Source organism: Strongylocentrotus purpuratus, unplaced genomic scaffold (genome assembly GCF_000002235.5).
Source record: "Strongylocentrotus purpuratus isolate Spur 01 unplaced genomic scaffold, Spur_5.0 spur5_contig_812, whole genome shotgun sequence".
NCBI lineage: Eukaryota > Metazoa > Echinodermata > Echinoidea > Camarodonta > Strongylocentrotidae > Strongylocentrotus > Strongylocentrotus purpuratus.
Window position 1 is genome coordinate 1,620,748 of NW_022145516.1, and position 19,827 is coordinate 1,640,574.

General features: G+C 35.5%; 1 protein-coding gene across 1 annotated transcript; it reads right to left on the bottom strand.

Moving 5' to 3' along the window:
* Positions 1 to 2,793: 2,793 nt before the first annotated feature.
* On the bottom strand, positions 2,794 to 8,536 carry LOC100889147. Its single transcript, XM_003724835.3, has 4 exons — positions 8,186 to 8,536; positions 7,474 to 7,591; positions 5,816 to 5,883; positions 2,794 to 3,911 (listed from the first exon to the last, which is right to left on the bottom strand). The coding sequence occupies exons 1-4, from the start codon at positions 8,508 to 8,510 to the stop codon at positions 3,271 to 3,273; spliced, it is 1,152 nt and encodes a 383-aa protein (XP_003724883.1). The 5' UTR covers positions 8,511 to 8,536; the 3' UTR covers positions 2,794 to 3,270.
* Between the last annotated feature and the right edge of the window lie 11,291 nt (positions 8,537 to 19,827).

Genomic DNA, 19,827 nt, shown 5'->3' on the forward strand with positions numbered 1-19,827 from the left:
TTTTTAGAGATTCGGTAATACTAGTATTAATAATTTCGCTAGGATTTGTTGAATAAAGAGAGATCTTGGTTTAGATTGCAAAGATAGTCTGTAAAGTGAGCGTGAGTTCTATTGATTTTGCTTTCGAGTTCAGGGCCGAAATTCGTAAAAAATGAATTAAATGAATTCGCATGAAGACCAGGATCATGTAGTTGAGTGGCATTTAATGTGATATTATCCGTGGGTGGGGGATTTTTGTTCCCCATAAACTCATTGATGATTTACCAAGTTGCATTTGTGTTTGAACTGGCCTTTTTAAAATTCTATTAGAAAAGAAAATTCTACGGGATGTACGGATTAGTTTTGTTTATCTGTTGCGATAAAATATATATGTGTTTAGGTTAATGTCAGTTGGATTGTGTACGTGTAATTTATTGAGGCGTGTTTGTAATGATTTCAATTTCTTTATCTAAGGAGTCCTGGGTTTATTTCGCCTATTTTTAACTTTGCCTAGGGAATTTTCTTTTTATAATAATAATGCATTTTGTTACTAACATTTTTATATGCGGTATTAAAATCATATATATTATATACATCAGCCCATCCCTCGAAAAATAAATCCTATTTCAGCAATTCTATATTAAGTTTGGATTCTTTGCGATATATGTAAATCGCTTAGAGACTTTGTATTCAGCGCTATATAAAAGCGGGATATTATTATTGTTATTTAAGGCAACTTAGTTGACTTTCACAAGTTAAACATATGGGTAGGTGATTGGAAACTTCAGAACACAATATTTCACCGATGGTTTTGTTATTATGTACGTTTGAACAAATATTTTCGACCTGGGTTGATGAATATGAATGAATTCTGGGGGGTTTATTAATAATCAACTGCATACCATTGGTTGAATTACTGTTATCAGATGAGGGGGAGTGTTTGATGTTAAGGTCACCAAGGATAAAAAATACGATTATTTTTATCAACTATTTTATGAAGATAAAAATCCAGTTTGTGTCATAATAATTCACAACAAGAGTCAGAAGGTCTAGACTTGAACCTATTATGACATTTTTGACATTTGACATTAATTTCAATAAGTAATGATCCTGCTTGTGTTAGTTTGATTTGGGAACGGATTTTGAAATGTAGGTTTTGTGCAATATAAAACGCAACACCAGTTCAGTTCAGTTCAGTTTATTTTATTTTTGCACGGCACTAACTTCAGCAAAAGGCTGTTCTTCTGTAGGTCCGTGCGCAATAAAAAAAAATACATGTACAATTATAAGATAACACATATCATAACAAACAAAATTTAAAAAAAAAAAAAAAACAAGAGCATAAGTATAAAAGAAAAAAGATTATGTCATGATAAAGAGGAACCAGTTAGATGAGAATAAGTCGGGGAATCTGTATTAAAGCGAAATAATAATGACTGTCAAATAATTCTGAGTGCCCCTTCTATCACATAGGGTTCAAAAAAGGGGAAAAATTACAGTTTCCTTTCTTAATTTTAGTCGATGTAGACTAATGAAATGAAGAACGTATTCACTTAAAAGAAGATCATCAATACATAACATGCATGATAGTGTTCTCACACACAAACAAGCGCGTACTTTTATATTTTCCTAATTTTCATGTTTTTTCTCACATAAGAAACATAAGCTTAATTACCATAACATTTTGGTTAAAAAATAAACAAAATGCGTATATGCACAGCTTTATGAATTAATTATTAGTGCCTTCTATCACATAGGGTTCAGAAATATTAACATTTACATGTTCCTTTCTTTATTTTAGTCGACGTAAACTAATGAAATGAAGAACGTATTAGATCATCAATACAGAACATGCATGTTAGTGTTTTCACACAAAAAATACAAACGTGTATATATTCCTAATTTTCATGGTCTTCCTCACATAAGAAACATAACCTAACTACCAAACTATTTTGGTTAAAAACAACAAAATGCGAATCTGCACAGCTATATATGAGCCAGGCCTGACTGTTAAAGGGAAAGTCCACCCCCAAAATAAGTTTGTTTCGATAGAGGCAGAATAATAAGAAAATCAGGTGAGTGAAAGTTTGAGCAAATTCTGAATGAAAATAAGAAAGTTATGAATTATTGAAGTTGTGATCAATCAAATACAAATTGGCAACTCTGTGACTTATTATACGAGCTCTCCTTCATTTGCTTTGGGCATAATATTCCATAAAATCATGTTTTCTTCGTTATTGATGACGGAATATATATTTGTTCCTTGCAGGGGGAGTATAGAAACATATTTGCAATTATTATATTTAGGGTGCATGTATGGTTGAAATTTTTCTTGAGGGAAAATGAAAATTTTAGATTTTTTTAGTACTGAGCAAATGGAAGTTGAGCTCGCATGATACGTCATAGAGTTGCCAATTTGTGTTTGATTGATCACAACTTCAAAAATCCTAACTTCCTTATTTTTAATCGGAATTTGCTCAAACTTTCACTGACTTGTTTCTCTCATTTTTCTACTCCTATTAAAACTAACTTAATTTCAGGGTGGACTTCCCCTTTAATAACAATGTGTGTGTGTGTGTATTTGGGTTTTTACAGACGTGTATCAATCAGATATGATTATTTACGTCTGGGGACCGACTTTTAACGTCACCATCCGAAAGATGTGACTCAGTTTCGAACCTGCGTTCTCGGCTGAATCAGTTTGTAACTTCCACTGTTAGCGGGATTACAGGCGCACGCCACAACGCCTAGTTAATAATAATAATAATTCGTCCTTATATAGCGCATTTCAGGACCGCAGGCCCTGTCAATTCGCTTTACAGATATATATTTTTACCCCGGTCATCGGATTCATGCTTACCCGCACACAAGGTATGCACATTCTCCATAAGGGGAGGGAAAATGATATCGATATCAGCATCAATTTCTAGTTATCTTTTGCCACACAATATATCTGGAATCCGGACACATTTGTATGAGTTTTGTAAAGAAATAGAGTTCATTGTTAAACCAATGCAAGAAGGGACAGTTCAGGTACACAATTTGTTTTAATTGCATTTTCTTCAAAAAAAATGAAAATGAACATTTGGGAAGTTGTTATTCATTCGCAAAAATAGGCAATATCTTTTTCGTGCAAGTACTGACAAATAACATAAAACAGTAGCATTCCTCGACTCATACGATTTAAACAAAAATCAAACCTTCCGAGGAAAAAGAAAGAAGAAGAATGAAACTAGATATTGTATCAACATTTGCATAACTTGCAAGACCTCCGATTTTAGGGAAATGTTCTCATTTTCTTTTCATTTGTACATGGAAAAATGGTCCGCCTCCCTTTTTAGCTACTCTCTCAACCACTTTGGCAATTTCTTGCGCTTCCATTTCGGCAGCATATTTCATGAGCTTGAGCTCATTTTCTTTCTCAAGCTTTTGTAACGCCGCATAATTCTTTTCTTCCTCCTTTTGCATATTCTGCAAATGCTTTCGCTCATCATTCTTCACAGCCTCCTCAATATAGACCAAAGCTTTCTCTTTATTTGTCACTATTTCAAGCCTCATTTTCTCTTGTACGGATTTTACGAGCTCTAATTCTTGCGCAGCTACTTCTAGTGCTTCGGCATGTCGCTTCTTTCTTTCTGCAGCTTTATGCGCATCGACCTTCTTCTTATACTCTACTCGGATCTCGTGTCTCTTTTCTTTCTGGCTATGGAAGCTACCCCCGGCTTGTCCATCAGCAATGCAGCCTTCAAGGAAATCGAGAAGACGTGATTTTGAGCCAGCTTCAAGACCGGTATCAATATCAATTTTGTTCTGGATGACGAACACTCTTTCTCTGCCAATCCCATGTTCTTGCTCCAGCATAGACTTTATCTTCTGAATCTGATCCATAGTCATCTTATCTTTGTGAGTGACAACGACCGATGGCTTGCGACCTGATTAATAACACAAACAACAACAAAAAGTAAACACAAACTTAATGCCAGTTTGATACAAATAAGTAGCTTTGTTATTAATCAAAACATATATTTCTTGTAAATATTCTTTCCCACAACGGGTAAATTACGATAGGACAAATACATTCACATCAAAACTTTCTTTTTTCGGGGGCAGCTGGTCGGCTTTATATGTATATTCTTTTTGTATTTGTCTATTAATTCATTTTTTTACTCATTCATTAACTCACTTGTTTATTTAGTCATTCATTCATTTTGAATTCAATTATCCATTCATGTATTCATTTATTTGCTTTATCTTTGTGGTTGTTGGATATTATGGCGTTTTCTATCGTCGTTGGATGATTTTTGTTTATTTATATTTTGTTTATTGAGCAGGCTTGTCCCACTAAGATAGAGCTGTAAACAAATTATAACATAAACAATACTTGTAGATGATAGGATTTCCAGGCGAAATTCGCGAGTTTGTCATTCGAATTCATTTTCTTTGCATTGAAGTTAGCGCAGATCGGCTTTGCCATGACAATTATCATTCAATTTTCCCGTTTTAGTATTCAATTTAAAATTGTGGTCGAAGGGTTTCATAGATCTGTCATTTAATTTAGAAACTGCTCAACTAGCATTCAAATTAATCGTCACTTGTCGAGGCGTCATTTTTATCATTCAAATTAACACCTGTCATTCGTATTCGAATTATGTTTATTCAAGTTAGGAATTTTAGGGGGAAAATGCAACACACGTTTACAGTTATTTAAAAAAATGCAATTAACTGCATGATTTGCCATTACGGTCTTTTCTGTTATTCCATTTTTGTTGGAAGGGGCGAAATCAAGGGATATGGTTTTTCTGCACGGACATGTTAATATACCCCGGAAAAGTGGGGATACAAAAATACTTATCCCAGTCACAATATTGTACCCTTCCTCCATAATGAAATTGTGATAAATTTATGATGAAACGCAAGACAAACAACTTCCTTACATGAACATTTACAAAAATATTGAGACCATCAAGTCCGTAGATGTAAGTCTTTTTTTTTTCTTCTTAACAATCAAACTTAAAGGATGATGAATATCAGATAAATCTAAAAGTATATGAAGTGTATAAATGAAAGAAAATAGAATATGATGAAATACACATGCAAAAAACAATCTTGAAAGAAAAAGAATAAGCTATAAAAAGTGTGTAATAAACGAGAAATGTATATTGACCATCAATTTAAGTGCACAAGGTGCTAATTTGAATGCTACAAATGAATTCGAATGCTAAAAGTACACATTCGCGATGCCAGAAATCGTGTTGCGCCAAATCGAATGACCAAATAGCGAAAGAAGCACACTATTCATTAATTTAAATGAAACATACATCGATTCTAGCGAAAAATTCGTAGATTTCAAAACTAGAAAAAGGAATATCAACCCAAGATATATCTGACAGCACTAAAACCGCCGAATTTGAACGCAAGACAAATTAATTTAAATAACAAACTCGCGAATTTGGCCGGAAAATCCTAAAACACCGACATGAAAGGAAACAAAACACAAACCCCCAAAAGGTCATCTACATATGATACAAGACAACAAAAGAAAAATACATAAAACAGAGTTAATTAATATAAATGGTTACAAGTAACTTAAATCAAGTCACTGGTAATGTATAGGACATTACTAGTAATTATCCAGTGGGGGGGGGGGGGGGGGGGGTAACAGCAAGTATTAACCTAACAAACCTAACTGTAATACAGCTACATTCAAATTTATCTAGGCCTATAACATAATCAAATTCATAGACAAGTGGAACATATAATCACTGATTCATTCTCAGACTGTTCTTTTTATATCTTTTTATCACAAAAGTATTCGAGAAAATACATGTAGTCTCACCAGTCTCCTTGTTGCACGTCTTGACCAGATTCTGCATGCCTTTGAGTGCACCGAGGCCACCTTCACCACTTCAGCGAGAGAGAAAGAGAAAGAGGGGGAAGATAGAGAGAGAGAGAGAGATAGGAGGATAGAGAGAGAGAGAGAGATAGAGAGAGGAAGATAGAGAGAGAAAAAGATAGAGAGAGAGAGATATAGAGAGAGGAAGATAGAGAGAGAGATAGAGAGAGGAAGATAGAGAGAGAGATACAGAGAGAGAGGAAGATAGAGAGAGAGAGAGAGATAGAGAGAGAGGAAGATAGAGAGAGAGAGGAAGATAGAGAGAGAGAGATAGAGAGAGAGAGAGAGAGATAGAGAGAGGAAGATAGAGAGAGAGAGAGAGGAAGATAGATAGAGAGAGAGAGAGAGAGGAGGATAGATAGAGAGAGAGAGAGAGAAAGAGAGAGAGAGTGGAAAAAGAAAACGGGATGGTACGACGAGAAAACAAACTTGTCTTACTACTATTAAATAAAGAACTTCGAAAATATTGCTGCATACATGTATGACTATTATACATCATGTTGACGTCGTTCTTGTATGCTCCTTGAAACTGGATGGTCAATTTTAATCAAGTGAAGCCAACATTTTATAGTTATGAAAGTAACGACTTGAAAACTGAGGATTCAACATGAGCTAGCGAGAAACATTGAAATTTTGCATACGTTGTCTACAAATCAACAACAATCGAACAAAAGGATATACGATTTAGCTAGTATGCTTAAAAAGCGTTGAGTACATATATAAGTTAGCTTTGTAGTTCAAAATCTTATTAGTTGATTTCATACAGTAATGCATTATGTCATACTTTACATTCATTACGTGTCTTAAAGGCCCACTGCGCTACTGGTAGCTACTTGCGCCCTCTATATAACAAACAATGCCTAATCGGTGACCATTGGTCCCCCATGATCCTCTATTTCTTATGTTAACTGAGAGCTTAGTTGATGAGATAACCACCTGTCCAGTGACCTTGCAGAGCAGTCTAATCCCTCCTGTAAACTACGGCAGATAAGCTTTAAGAATTTAAATTCTGCATTTCTGAGACATCCCTTTTAAAATCCACTTTCGATAGCCTTAGGGGTTTAAACTTCATTTCAAAACCGATTTCACAATAGATTATTCTCACGTATAAGTGCCCGTTATTTATCGATTCTCTTCGTGACAAGTGCATCTATTTTGTTATCCTTTTGTATTGAAACGACAAGATCCTCTAGATAGGTATAAATCTGTGTCAAAGACGCAATATGCATGACGTAAGAAACTAGGATTTATTATAGTAAAGCGATACTGAACTAATGAACTTTCTGCCCTTGCGTAGACTGTTCAGAGCCATCTACTTACAGAGCTTGGCCAACTTGGTTTCACTTGGTCACAACATGGCGTATATTCTTGTGTTTCGTGTTTGCCCAACAAAGCATTAGTCGCCCTATTGTGTCCAACTCAAACCGGGTTGGCCAGACTTTGTGTATAGATGGCTCTGATACTGTTTATTGTACAGAGCCATATCATAGTCAACTTGGCAACAGTGCGTAACCCCATACCTAATTCCCACTTCGCAGACATAATCAAGGAATATGGCTTTAAAAGCAAGCACAATCAAATAGATTGTGGGGGAGACTCACTTGATAACGATGGTAACACAGCTTATTTTCTCTGCAATAACTAGAGGAATTTCCAGGATGTCTTCTTCCTCTTCTCCATGTTCCCAATCTACATCATCAACGAAGGCCCGTCGGGCATCTGAAAGAAGAATAATTATTCAGATATATCAAACTAGTCGTAATTCTTTAAAAAAAATATGACAATCGACCAGGCTTTAAAAAAAAACACAATAAAGGGGCTGTTTGTAAATGGTTGGTTTAATTCCATTCAAATGATGCATCATCATAACATTTGTAATTGTTATAATGTTTACTGCCTTCATTTTCATCATTGTTATCATCATTACTAAACCATTTCTCAGTAATATTATACCTTTATTTAAAAAATATTATTGTTATTATTATAATTATTGTTATTAGTATTGTCAGTAAAAGTAGGCCTAGCACTAATAGTTGTAGTAGTATCAATATTACTAAAAGTATTATTAAAATCATAATTATATATCTTTATCATTATTATCATGATCATTAACATTATCATTATCATTATCATTACTATTATCATCATTAATATCATCACAATCATCATTACTACTACTACTACTGCTACTGCTCCTACTACTAATACTTACGTTTACTGTCATCATAATCATCATTATCATCATCATCATTATCATCGTTCTTACTGTCACTATCATCACTACGATAATAAGTAATATTAATGTAACCTTACTTATTTGAGCGACTAGCTCTTTCAGAGCCACCTCTTTCTCCCAGTCGTGCCATCCACGATTATCCACAATGGTCAGAGCATCGGTCAAGTCCACCTGCTCCCGCATAAGGGTGTGTCCACCCATCATGTCCGGCGGGGCAGTGGGGATGTACCTGCTGATACCCTTCTGCCTAGAGTCCTTGTCGTAGTCGATGATGTTGATCAAGGAGTTGATTAAGGACGATTTCCCAGCTCCGGGAGCTCCGACGAACATGACCGTGGTTTTATTTTCCTGGTCGCAGATAGCATCCACCCGGCTACGGGCATCTTCGATTGAAGTTGCCATTTTCTTCAATCCTTGCTCACAAATGATCTTCGTCGAGTATATTATTTTATATTTAAATGAATCATGCGACTGTATTTATATGGAGAGAACACATAGAATACTATTACGCAATAAAAACTGCTAGAAGTTTCTCCGAATTACAAATTTCATCATCACTGTCTCGTGATCTGCTTTATTGCATATTCCTGCCCATTTTAGGAAAGTCAACACGCCTACTTTCCGTTTCACTTCCTCTCTTTTGGGATATATAAACGTGTGGCAGCGACCTTAGAGCAGTTACATTAAAGGTGGACTGTTAAAAGAAAATGGACGACCCGGTTTCATTGGCTGTATGTTCTATGTCTCCATCCAGAAGCGAGTATGAAGAATTCATTTCAAAATTGGAAAATCATGGCAATGTTAATGTAACCTTTTGTTGTATTGCAAGTGATGTTCAAAGGGAAAGTCGTGTATTCTGTCAGTATGATGCGGTGATCTTGATTCATTCAATTGCCAGGGGAAGATTGTCCATTACTGATGTGCAGGATGCCCAGTATGACGAGTTTCTTCCTCGCCTTAGCAAAGAATTCGGTAGGTACATCCTCGTCGAAAGAAGGGGTCATGGGGAACGAAGAATTTGGGAGGAAAATCTATATTTGTGTAAATCCTCGAAATTGATAATTGTTTGGTAAATTGAAGGGTAAAAATGTAATTTTATCACTGTCTCGAAAAAAGTAAATAGTGTCTTTAATTTGTATTCCGTATCAAGGAGTAAAAACCAAGGGACCTTTCTTGAGATACTACATTTACCAAAATTGCATACGTATTTCTGGAGATATAGTCTTTAGTCTCTCTTTGTTGGTGCTAGTGAGCATGTTCCGTGGAATTGCCCACATATTTAGAAGTCGACATTGATGACACAGTGGTGTAAGATCTTCTTTCATAAAATAATGCTACTCACATATATAATAATGTTTTTAAATATCGCATTTCCAAATATATGTTTAAATGCGCTTTATAATTATCCACACATGTACTAAATGAATGCAAGTATCGAATTTGTAGCTGACTAATATGAATTTAACTCCGATGTCAAACTTAACATGACAAGAAATATACGATTTCTTTAAGATGTAGGGCTAACCTTACTAATAATCTCGTTGCTAAGTCATGTTAGAAGTTTAGAACATTTTCTAAATGCATGCAAAACATGGTCCTGTTGTCTTACCTTTCTTCATTTCCCTTCATAGCTGTCACCACTCGATGGAAAGGGGACAGGGGACACGTACTGTTGCTAAAATGGAATATAAATGGTTAACAATTATTCGTTCTATTCATTTCATTACCCATTACCGTTTTATTTAGGTCCTTCTCGTATCGTAGTCTTGGTGCATGGACTATCGGATCCTGAAGCTTCAATGGAGATTTTTGCCAACAAGCAGCCAACCACCATGAGATGCTCCCAGTGGGTAAAGCTCTGCAGGAGTCTTCAGGATGAGGATGTGACATCCATGGTAAACCTTTTCTTGGCTAAGGTGCAGGAGAGTCCTAAACCAGCTCCGGGGTGGCCAACACTCCCAACTGAGACCGAAGGAAGTCTTCAAGATAGCCAAAGACATCCTCAGGTTGAACACATCACAGCCACAAAGGTGACTTACAGAGGGGAGAGATGGAGTCTTGATATGCCTAGTATTGACTTCATCATGTGTGCTCAAGCGTGTACTCGGGATTCTCTTTTGCAGACGCTAAGGACAGAGGCGATGCAAAATATGATCCACTGTCTATGCTTTGAACAAACACAAGGTGAATTGGCTAAATTTCCTCTTTTGTGCAAGTCTAGAGGTGTTGTAGTCGAGTGGTTCAAACGCTTGACTTGAAATGCAAATAGCGTGGGTTCAATCCCCGATACATCAATAATTTCATTTGACAAGGCATCAAACTACATTTTCCTCCCGTACCCAGGAGAGAAATGGGGGACCTGATAGGATGACGAAATCCTTTGCGTTAGTAATTGCCATAATGGCCTCACGGTGACCATATGGTAGGAATATTTCCCAGGGAGTGGAGATGGTGCATATTGTGCCTGGATGAATCCAATGACCCGGGGAATAATATTTATAAAGCGCTTAGAGACGGTATTTCGTATTTAATGCTAATTGAGTCCAGATTATTATTGTCCTTGTCATCATCATTATATTAATGATTTAGCTTCAGAATATGAAACCCAATCATACATGATTGTAGATTGAAGCGTGCCGGGGGTTTCAAGTGTGACATGACATGTTCGCCATGTATGCGGGGGGGGGGGGGGGGGGGTTTCCAGACACTTAACAACCACAAAGCTCTCTGTTTTTGCTTAGGATTTAACGAAAAATATTCATAAAATAGCACCAACCATCATCAATATTTTCCCTTATAATATAGTCCAACATAAATCTTAGAATATTTGTAAACTAATGCCTGCAAACATCTTCAAATTGCTGTTTTACATCCTGCCCGGATACACAACGTGTCCGGACTCACTACAAGAAATCCGGCTACTATTATTAACATTAATTTCATTGTATTTAAATCCAAAGATGGATGGCAGCATATTACCAGCGACAATTCAAGAACCGACCCTTCAAAAACCGACCCCGTGTACGATTCTTTAGCATGCATGCATTCTGCTATCTTTATTTACAGGTAATTATACTTCAATTCTTGATGGAAACAATTTTAACTAATGAGCGTATCTCACTCCTTTTGTTTAAGTTCTTTTATATTACTGTATTTTTGTCCAATGTCTGTTTTTAAAAGCCCTGCCTCTACAAATAATTTGGTTTTGTCCTGGGCTGTTTATGTCTCCTTTGTCGTGCAAGTTTAATCAATAAAGTGATGATTTAAAATATATATTTTTCTTTACTTCCCTACATTACAGCGCATAGCCGAAATGTTTCTGATAAAATTAAGCCCTATTTAAGTATGGTATATCTTTATTTCTATTATTATCATTGTTATTATAATTAGTAGTAGTAGTATTATCATTATTATTTTTGTTATGATTTATGCTATCATTATTGTTATCATTAATATTATTATCTTAGTTATTATTATCCTTATTATCATTGATATCAATATTACAATAAAAATAATGATAATAATAACAATAATTTTTTTTTTTAATTATTAATATTATTATTATTTATCTAAACTGAATTATTCCGTGTCATCTGTTGGGTCTGTTATCGGTCTGGTGTTAGACTCGTTAATGTTGACTATATAAGTGACCGATTCTCAGGACATCTTAAGCTCACCGCAATCTAAAAGTTCCTCCTTTCATCCGATTTTTGAAAGGAAAATTCAATTATATTAGAAATGGGAATATAAACTCACATCGTCTTCCTGATTTAGGTTATAAAGAATGATACAAATACTAACAACCGGAATTTCAGAGCATTTGACTTCTCGTTATTTTAGAAATGTTAAAGTTAGTTCACAAACTAGTCTAAATATACTCATATGTTGCTATCAATACTTTGAATGTATTAACTGTCCTATTTATTTTTCATGTGTATTACACAGGGACAAGATCCCAATAGAATTTAATGGCGACACTCTAGAAGAGCTGAAAGACATCGTAAATGGTTAGTATAACAAAATTATTTACTTTCTATAAACATGTTCATGTACTTTTCGTACACTTTAGTATTATTAATTTAGTATTATCTTAAAGGTACTAGCATTTTAAACCCGAGAGAAAATAGCTACGGCTAAGGATTCACCCCAACCCCCTCAAAAATTCCCCTGAGGAGTGGATTAAATCACATTTTTGAATAACAAGATTTTGTTTTCCACTCTTACCAACGGACATTAGTCCATCTTGCATAAACAAATGATTCATTTGAATATAACTAAACAAAAGTAAAGACATGTCCCAAATACCCATCCCCTACTGGTTTAAAATCAAGTGTTTATAGTTCTATTATTTGTATTCTTTTTATCATCATTCTATTATTATAATTGTTATTGTTATTATTATCGTTGTTGTCGATAACACCATTATTTTACCATTAATATAATCTTTGTTGTTCTTATTGTTGTTGTACTACTGCTACCACTTCTTCTGTAAATTGCGTTTGAAGGTACGGGTTACTGAGGGTACTGGTTCCATATAATTTCAAGTGTATGACTTTTCTTGTTTTCTTTCTTTATCAGACAAAGCTCAAACGGAGCCAGTTTTGGTTGCTATGCAAGGCGTGGTTGATGATGTATGCCTGAATGAAATACTGGATATATCCTTATCCTGCGCAGACGAGGGCGTTCATATAGTGCGCATTCTTCCAAGAGTCCAAGGGCAATCTTCCGAAAGAGATCATCCCAAGACTGAAACGCTTTCAGTAAAAGATAAGATGGAACTGGAACTCAAACAAGTGATTACTTTGAAGGAACAGTTTAGATCAGGAATTAGAGAATTAGAAGAGGAAATGTCTGAATGTCGTAGTAGAATCGGAGTGTTGAAAGGCAATATTACGAGACTCGAGAAGGAAAAGTCTCAACTCAGTTCAGCCAAAGAGGATGAGAGAACAACACTGCAGGCTATCAAGAAGGAAGTATATGAAGCAACAGAGAAGATTAAAGAGCAGGAGAAGGCCTTCCAAATACATCTGGACCAAATTAAAGAAGAGCTTGAAAAACTTGCTGAAACGATTGCTAGTCAAAAGGCACACATTTCTGAAGTTCAGGAAAAATACGCTGCTGAATGCAAAAAACTAGAAGAGAAGAAAAGTAGTGGTCAGTACAGGGTAAGAGGAGTTAAAGGTGAAGCTGCCGCAATAGACAAGAGTTTTACAACGGGAATAGATAAACCAACACCAGATTCGAATATGAGGGACAATATTAGCGATGAAGACAAACACACGAGTTGGCATTGTTGTCTCTGTGACTTGATTTCTTTATACAATACAATATACTAAAGTCATTTACATAGCACTCTTACAAACTAACTATTGTTTCATAGCGCTTGACATAAAAATTATCAAAGAATCTTTCGTTGATCATGGTCAAAGAGGAGAGTTTAGAGACATTTTCGGAAATAATCCTGCGGAGGAGATAAACGAATAAAACGTAGAAGCTCATTCCAGATATGAGGAGCTAGTACATGCCTGGAAAGCATTGTCGCCAGCTGTGGTGTATGTTCGAGGAACGTGTAGCAGGGTTGTGTCAGTAGAAGAGGGAAGGCCAGGACGAGCAGATTGGTAGGGAACGATGAGAGAGTCCAGATACACTGGAGCTATGTTTTTATTATTACCAAATTGATTAATTAACGGGTAATTCAACCTTTGTAAAAAAATCATTTGTATAAAAGAAAAATATCAGATAAATACAAGTTTGAAACTCAAGTATAAAGTTTGAATTAAATCAGACCAATATAATAATTCCATTCAAAAATATATATCTTATTTTTTTTTATTTTTTATTTTATTTTTTTTTTTGGGGGGGGGGTCTAATTTCATTGAAAATCCCACCGTTCTGCTTCTCTGAGGATTGTCATTTAATAATTATTTGTGTATGTGTTTCCACAATGTTAGCTGCTCATCAGCTGTCAAGCCATCATATTTTCAATTAAGTTATTTATGACTGCAAACATTTTTTTCAACCTACAAGGTCACTGACAGGTGGTTATCTCATCAAATCGGCTCTCAATTAACATTTACAAAAGGGGATCATGGGGGACAAACAGGCACTGATTAGGCATTGTTTGTTATATAGAGGGCGCAAGTAGCTATAGGTAGTGCAGTGAGGATTTAATTGAAATTGTCCGTGCATTATTTGCATCTTGCAAAGGACAAACTGCACTTTTCCTGCATTTGTGTTGGATGAAATATAAACAGCTTTCAACTATTACTAATTGTTGCACTATAATTAATGAAGATACAATGCACATGTACAAATTAAGTTCATTTAGATTGGCGGTATTTATTTCATCAATATATGGATTTAATATACATCTTGGAATTAAAATGACAAAAACAATAAGTGAGGTTTGAAAAGAAACAATGACAATAAATGATTTCAATCCGAAACTTTCACGAAGATAATAATAATAATAGTGGGTTCTTGTAAATCGCTCATGTCTTTAAACCTGACACTCCTGGAACCCGTTTCACAAAGCCTTTTTTCAATAACAATGACAATCTGCTGATACCCAAATAGAAGCAAGGATTTCAGTGGCTAATAACAAAAACTGTTATTTGTTACTGATGACAAGTTTTGTGAAATGGGGGCCCTGGTGCTCCACAATTATTACCTCCATTTCAGCGTGGCCAGCATTATGGCGCTTTAGTATTTCAAGGAATTAATGCATTCCAGGTACCCATTTACCTCACTAGAGTTGAGAGTTGCAAATGTAGATCTATCCATGTCTTGCCAAAGGACATTAGTTTCATGGCCGGACTCGAACCCCACACAATGTGTTCAACATTCTGGCGAAGTATCCACTGTAGACCCAAACCCTCTACAGTATACTGCATTAAACCCTCTTTAGAATGATAAATCCTCAGGCATCAGAAAAAACTTCAGTTATTACAAAGTTTGCTGTATTAACAATCAGCATAGACAATTGCCAAATGAGCTAAATTATAAAGCGAATATATACTGTTAATATGCCATGCTCCCAACTTTACATACTGTACACAAAATATTGCAAATAAAATGCTGTAAAATCAATCAAGGAATATAATATTAGTACTGTATACATGAATATTTCAATCAGCCCCTATGCAAAACAATAAAAACGAAACAGTGCTACTCAAACAGTCATCTTGTGCCCCATTGTTTTGTATTCAAGCTGACTATTGCTGTTGAATCTTATGTTGGTTATATTTTTTTGTACATCTGTGTGAACTAAACGTACCTATTATGTGTACCATGAAAAAGACACCTTTATTTCAAAACAAGACATGACTCTCACGATAGAACTATTTACCCTTTAGTGATGGAAATTTAAACAAGTTTTTTCATGCATTAATAAAATGCAAATCTGAGTCAATTTTACCAGACTATCAATAGAAGAAAATTTTACTAACTACAGGTAGATTAGCAAAATGTAATGGCACTAAAAACCGCGTCCGGAACAAACGACATGATTGTTAATACGGTAATCATAAGTATATCACGCTGAGGTAGAACCACATCGCTAGGAAATGGAGCTGGTAAATGCATTTACCATCTTAAGTATGTCAAAAAGAACTTTTAATCAACAACCATCATCAACAATACTTGAATTCTGCACTCAGGGGCCCTATCTTATAAAGAGTTGGGATTGATTCAAAATCAATTGCTAGTTAGCAGTCTCCTATCTCTTATGAACATACTTGCGGTAGATATCAACTCTTTATAGGACAGGTCCCAGACATGTCCTTCATGCCATTATATTTCTTTAAGCTATGTAACATATTCATCACATTTTAAAACTGCAATCCCATGAGAAAAGACCAATTTACCATTATCTCACTGGTGGAGCCGTATACAATACAATATCTTTATTTCCACTAGCATTAGTTTGTTTCTCAAGATTAGATACGATAACCATTTCATGTATAACTAAGCAACAGCATTTAAAAACAAGATTTTCTTATCTTGCATACCAAATGAAAAGCTTAACATAAATATATAAATTTTTCATAATGTAAAACAAGTAGAAAAAGAACACCTGGGTGAATAGAACAACATTTGATATTTTTTAATAATAATTTGTTATCTCCCAATACAAGATTGGATATTTGACTGTTAACTTTTTTACTGTTATGTTTTTATGTGACCAGAGAATTCATTTATTTGTGACAAGCTACACTGAAAATAAATTAACATCATGTAAACTTGTTCATGAATATAGCAAATGGAAAGAATCTGAACGATTCCAAAGAATAAATATTGTCTAAATAAACTTACACTTCATTAACCCCAGTGTTCCTACCCACCCTGTGTTTAATAGTGACAAAAGATGGACAGAACAAAATATACAAATAATACGAATATATACAAATAATACAAAATATCCTTACAGAGCATAAACATTTGCAGAATCAATTCCTTTGCCTACAGTGTCCAGTAATATACATGAACACTACATGGACTGTACTGTTATTGCAACACATTGGCAATGCTGTATATGGTGATAAAAAATACGATAAGACATTTGAGATTTAAACTTTTTTTATCTTAATACAGAATATATATCTTTAGGATCTTCGGTTAGCAAGTGCAGGGTAACAAGAATGTGACTCCTTTTTTTTTGGTCCCGAAAATTTGGACGACCAATATTTCTTTCGGTTTTTTTTTTTTGGGGGGGGGGGGGGGTTAGGTCACCTTTTTTGGTAACCCATTAATAGCACAATTTTTTGTTTATTAAACAAAAAATTGAGGGGGGGTTCGCCCCCTTCCCCCAACCCCACCCCCACCCCCCCCCCACCCCCTGCGTACGCTGCTGCGCACACACATACACAGCAAACACACTGATGAGTAGGTCCATAGTGGTCAAAACGCATCCGAGAATATTAGTCTTTTAAGTAGGTACGTTTTAGATAACCTTCTAAACCATTGTGATAATAATTCAATTGTAACCCTTGCATAATTGCACCACAAATATGGTAGTTGACACAAGCAAAGCATGAAGTGTGGCCGAACATTCCTGTCAAAAATTGAATTGACTGAAATTCAATCGAAGGAATAAGGAGAGTTCCATCATTTATATCGGATATAGAAAACAAATTTGTTCACTCATATTCCTAATATGAACGTTTATACAAAGTGCTCTTCACTTACGGCGGTTTTCCTTATCTCAAACTAAGAAAATGCTTTGTATGAGCTATATTCATTCGGTAAGTGGCCCTAGATAAAGGTAAATCACTACCGAAGTTTGAAACCCACTACAGTGAGAAAAATACTGGATAATTTTGTATATGGAATTTAAAGGTGGCAGTATTAATTTAAAAGAAGAGGCTATTCATGGCCACTGTTGATCACTTTTTGAGTGTTATTCGAAAATATAAGCACATAATGTTGACCTTTTGACCTTTGAGTAATTATTCATCTGTGGTAGTTTTTAAGAGGCTCCTTTTCCAAGACTTAATAAATTGTCACTTAAAATGAATATCTTTCTACTTTATTTGAATAATTACATCGTTTAGCATGTATATACCATCGTAAAAGTGATAGAAATTATTTTTAAACCAATACAAATATGATATTTTCTATTATTTCAAAAACATATTATTTATCGTTCTGTACTTCGCCCAATCAAAATACAATTAAAAAGGGGGGCTATTGAAAATGTTCCTTAAGTCTGCTAAGATTCACTTAAGATGAGTAAGTAGTAAAATCAGGACAAAATTCACACCACAAGAGGTTAGTAGTGCATAAAATATATGACTAATGCATGATCAAATAAAAAGCCATGTGATCTATATTACTAAAAAGACATTGTTGTTGCTCGAACTTTGAGGGGGGGGGGGGGGGGGGTAAGAGGACATATTTCTCTTTTATGGTCAACATTAAATTTGTTAAGTCTTTAGCAAGTGTCTCATTTGAATTAAATATTGCTCAAGACCATGATTTACGGCATTCAACACAAATATTGTGACCTGCCAGTGCACACAAATGCGGCATCAAAATATTTGTGCTTCTCTGACCGTAATAAACTGCCTAAAACCCCTGAGCTTAGGGGGGCTCTGCCCCCTGAACCCCCAAAACCAATTTACGTTCCTTTTGCTTCGCTTACTACCCTCTACCTGATCGTAAATACTTTAGCCTCCCACTTTGATAAACGTTCCGCAAGGCCTGTGTATATAATACATACGCATAAAAATCTGATCTTTATGACGTCTTTAACGTGGCATAGCTTCTTCTCCCCTTGCAAACGATCGGAAAAAGTAAGCAAGGTCATTAAAAGGGATTATGCGACAAATATTTGTTTGAATAAGCACTGCTATTTACCATAATCTTCTTTGTAATTACAAAGCTCAGCCATGCTTACTGAGTTGAGACGTTCCATTCAATTTAAAATACTCGTTCAAGAATATACTGCTCCTACGTAATCTGAAAGTAATATTTCAGCACAGTGGCAGAATTGCATGGCTGAGATTTGTTAAAGTCATTTTTTACAAAGAAGATTCTGGTGAAAAGCATTGCTTATTAAAACAGAATATTTGCATCAATTTGGATCACACTGGTTATTTGCCGGGTTATTTGTCGCATGATCCTTTTATTAAATAACCTTGTTTTCTTTTTTATTTGTATAGGAAGAATAACCTTTGTCACGTAAAGAAATTATATAGATAAGTTGTTTTATGCGTAGATACATATGAATAAAGAATAACATGTTGATTATCAGAATGTCATTTTGAAATACCTCTATAAAAACACCCGATCTTACTGTGCCGATACCACATTGTCTTTAGCCAGTATCAGTATTATTGTATGAGCCAATATAAAGTTATTATTCTTTAATCAGTTCAGTATAATGCTTTTCCTCAAGAATAGGTTCGCTATTTGGTTATGGTTAAGACGCTAAGAAATGGTTTCAAATGTACATTACACAAACCATTAACCATTGCATAATGATGGTGGTTCTCTCTCTCTCTCTCTCTCTATAATCATGCATTATCAATTACATAGAAAGCAGCAACACAAAACTTAGGGTTATCTGGGATAGGTGAAAATGGGAGTTAAACAGAAAGTCATGTAAAAATGGCGCTTCGATCACTCCCCCTCCCCCCCCCCCCCCGCTTCTTTACCGGCCGGATGAGTCGGCGCAAAAATGGACCCCCAAAATGGACCCCAAAAACATATATGTGCTCTTACTCCCCCGCCCCCCCCCCCCCGCTGATTCGCCGTTTGCCGGCTGGCTGATTCGCTACTAAATATTTTCTCAAGATTTGCTCCCCCCCCCCCCTCTTGCCGGAGGCTGGATCCGCCCCTGAAACACAGTAGCTTCAAAGATGGTTCCATATGTCAGGTCGCCCAATGTCAGCCCGCCCCTCTACTTTTTCACGAACCCCAAAAGTGCCCCCTCTGACTTTGTAAGAAATGCCCCTTTTTACATGGGAAAAGTGCCCCTTTAACTTTGAAAAGTGACCCTATTCCATCATAAAAAATGCCTCTCCCACTTTTCAACTTTGGGTTTAATATTTACAATTGCATCAGTTTACACTCGATTTCAACCATGACAACGATCATTGAATATTGTAAAATCGCATATGCTTCCAATATGTTCATTTGAACCAAATTCATGACCCCATGCCAGGCGCGTACGCAGGGGGGGGGGGATTAACCCTCCCCTTGAGTTTTTAATGTATAT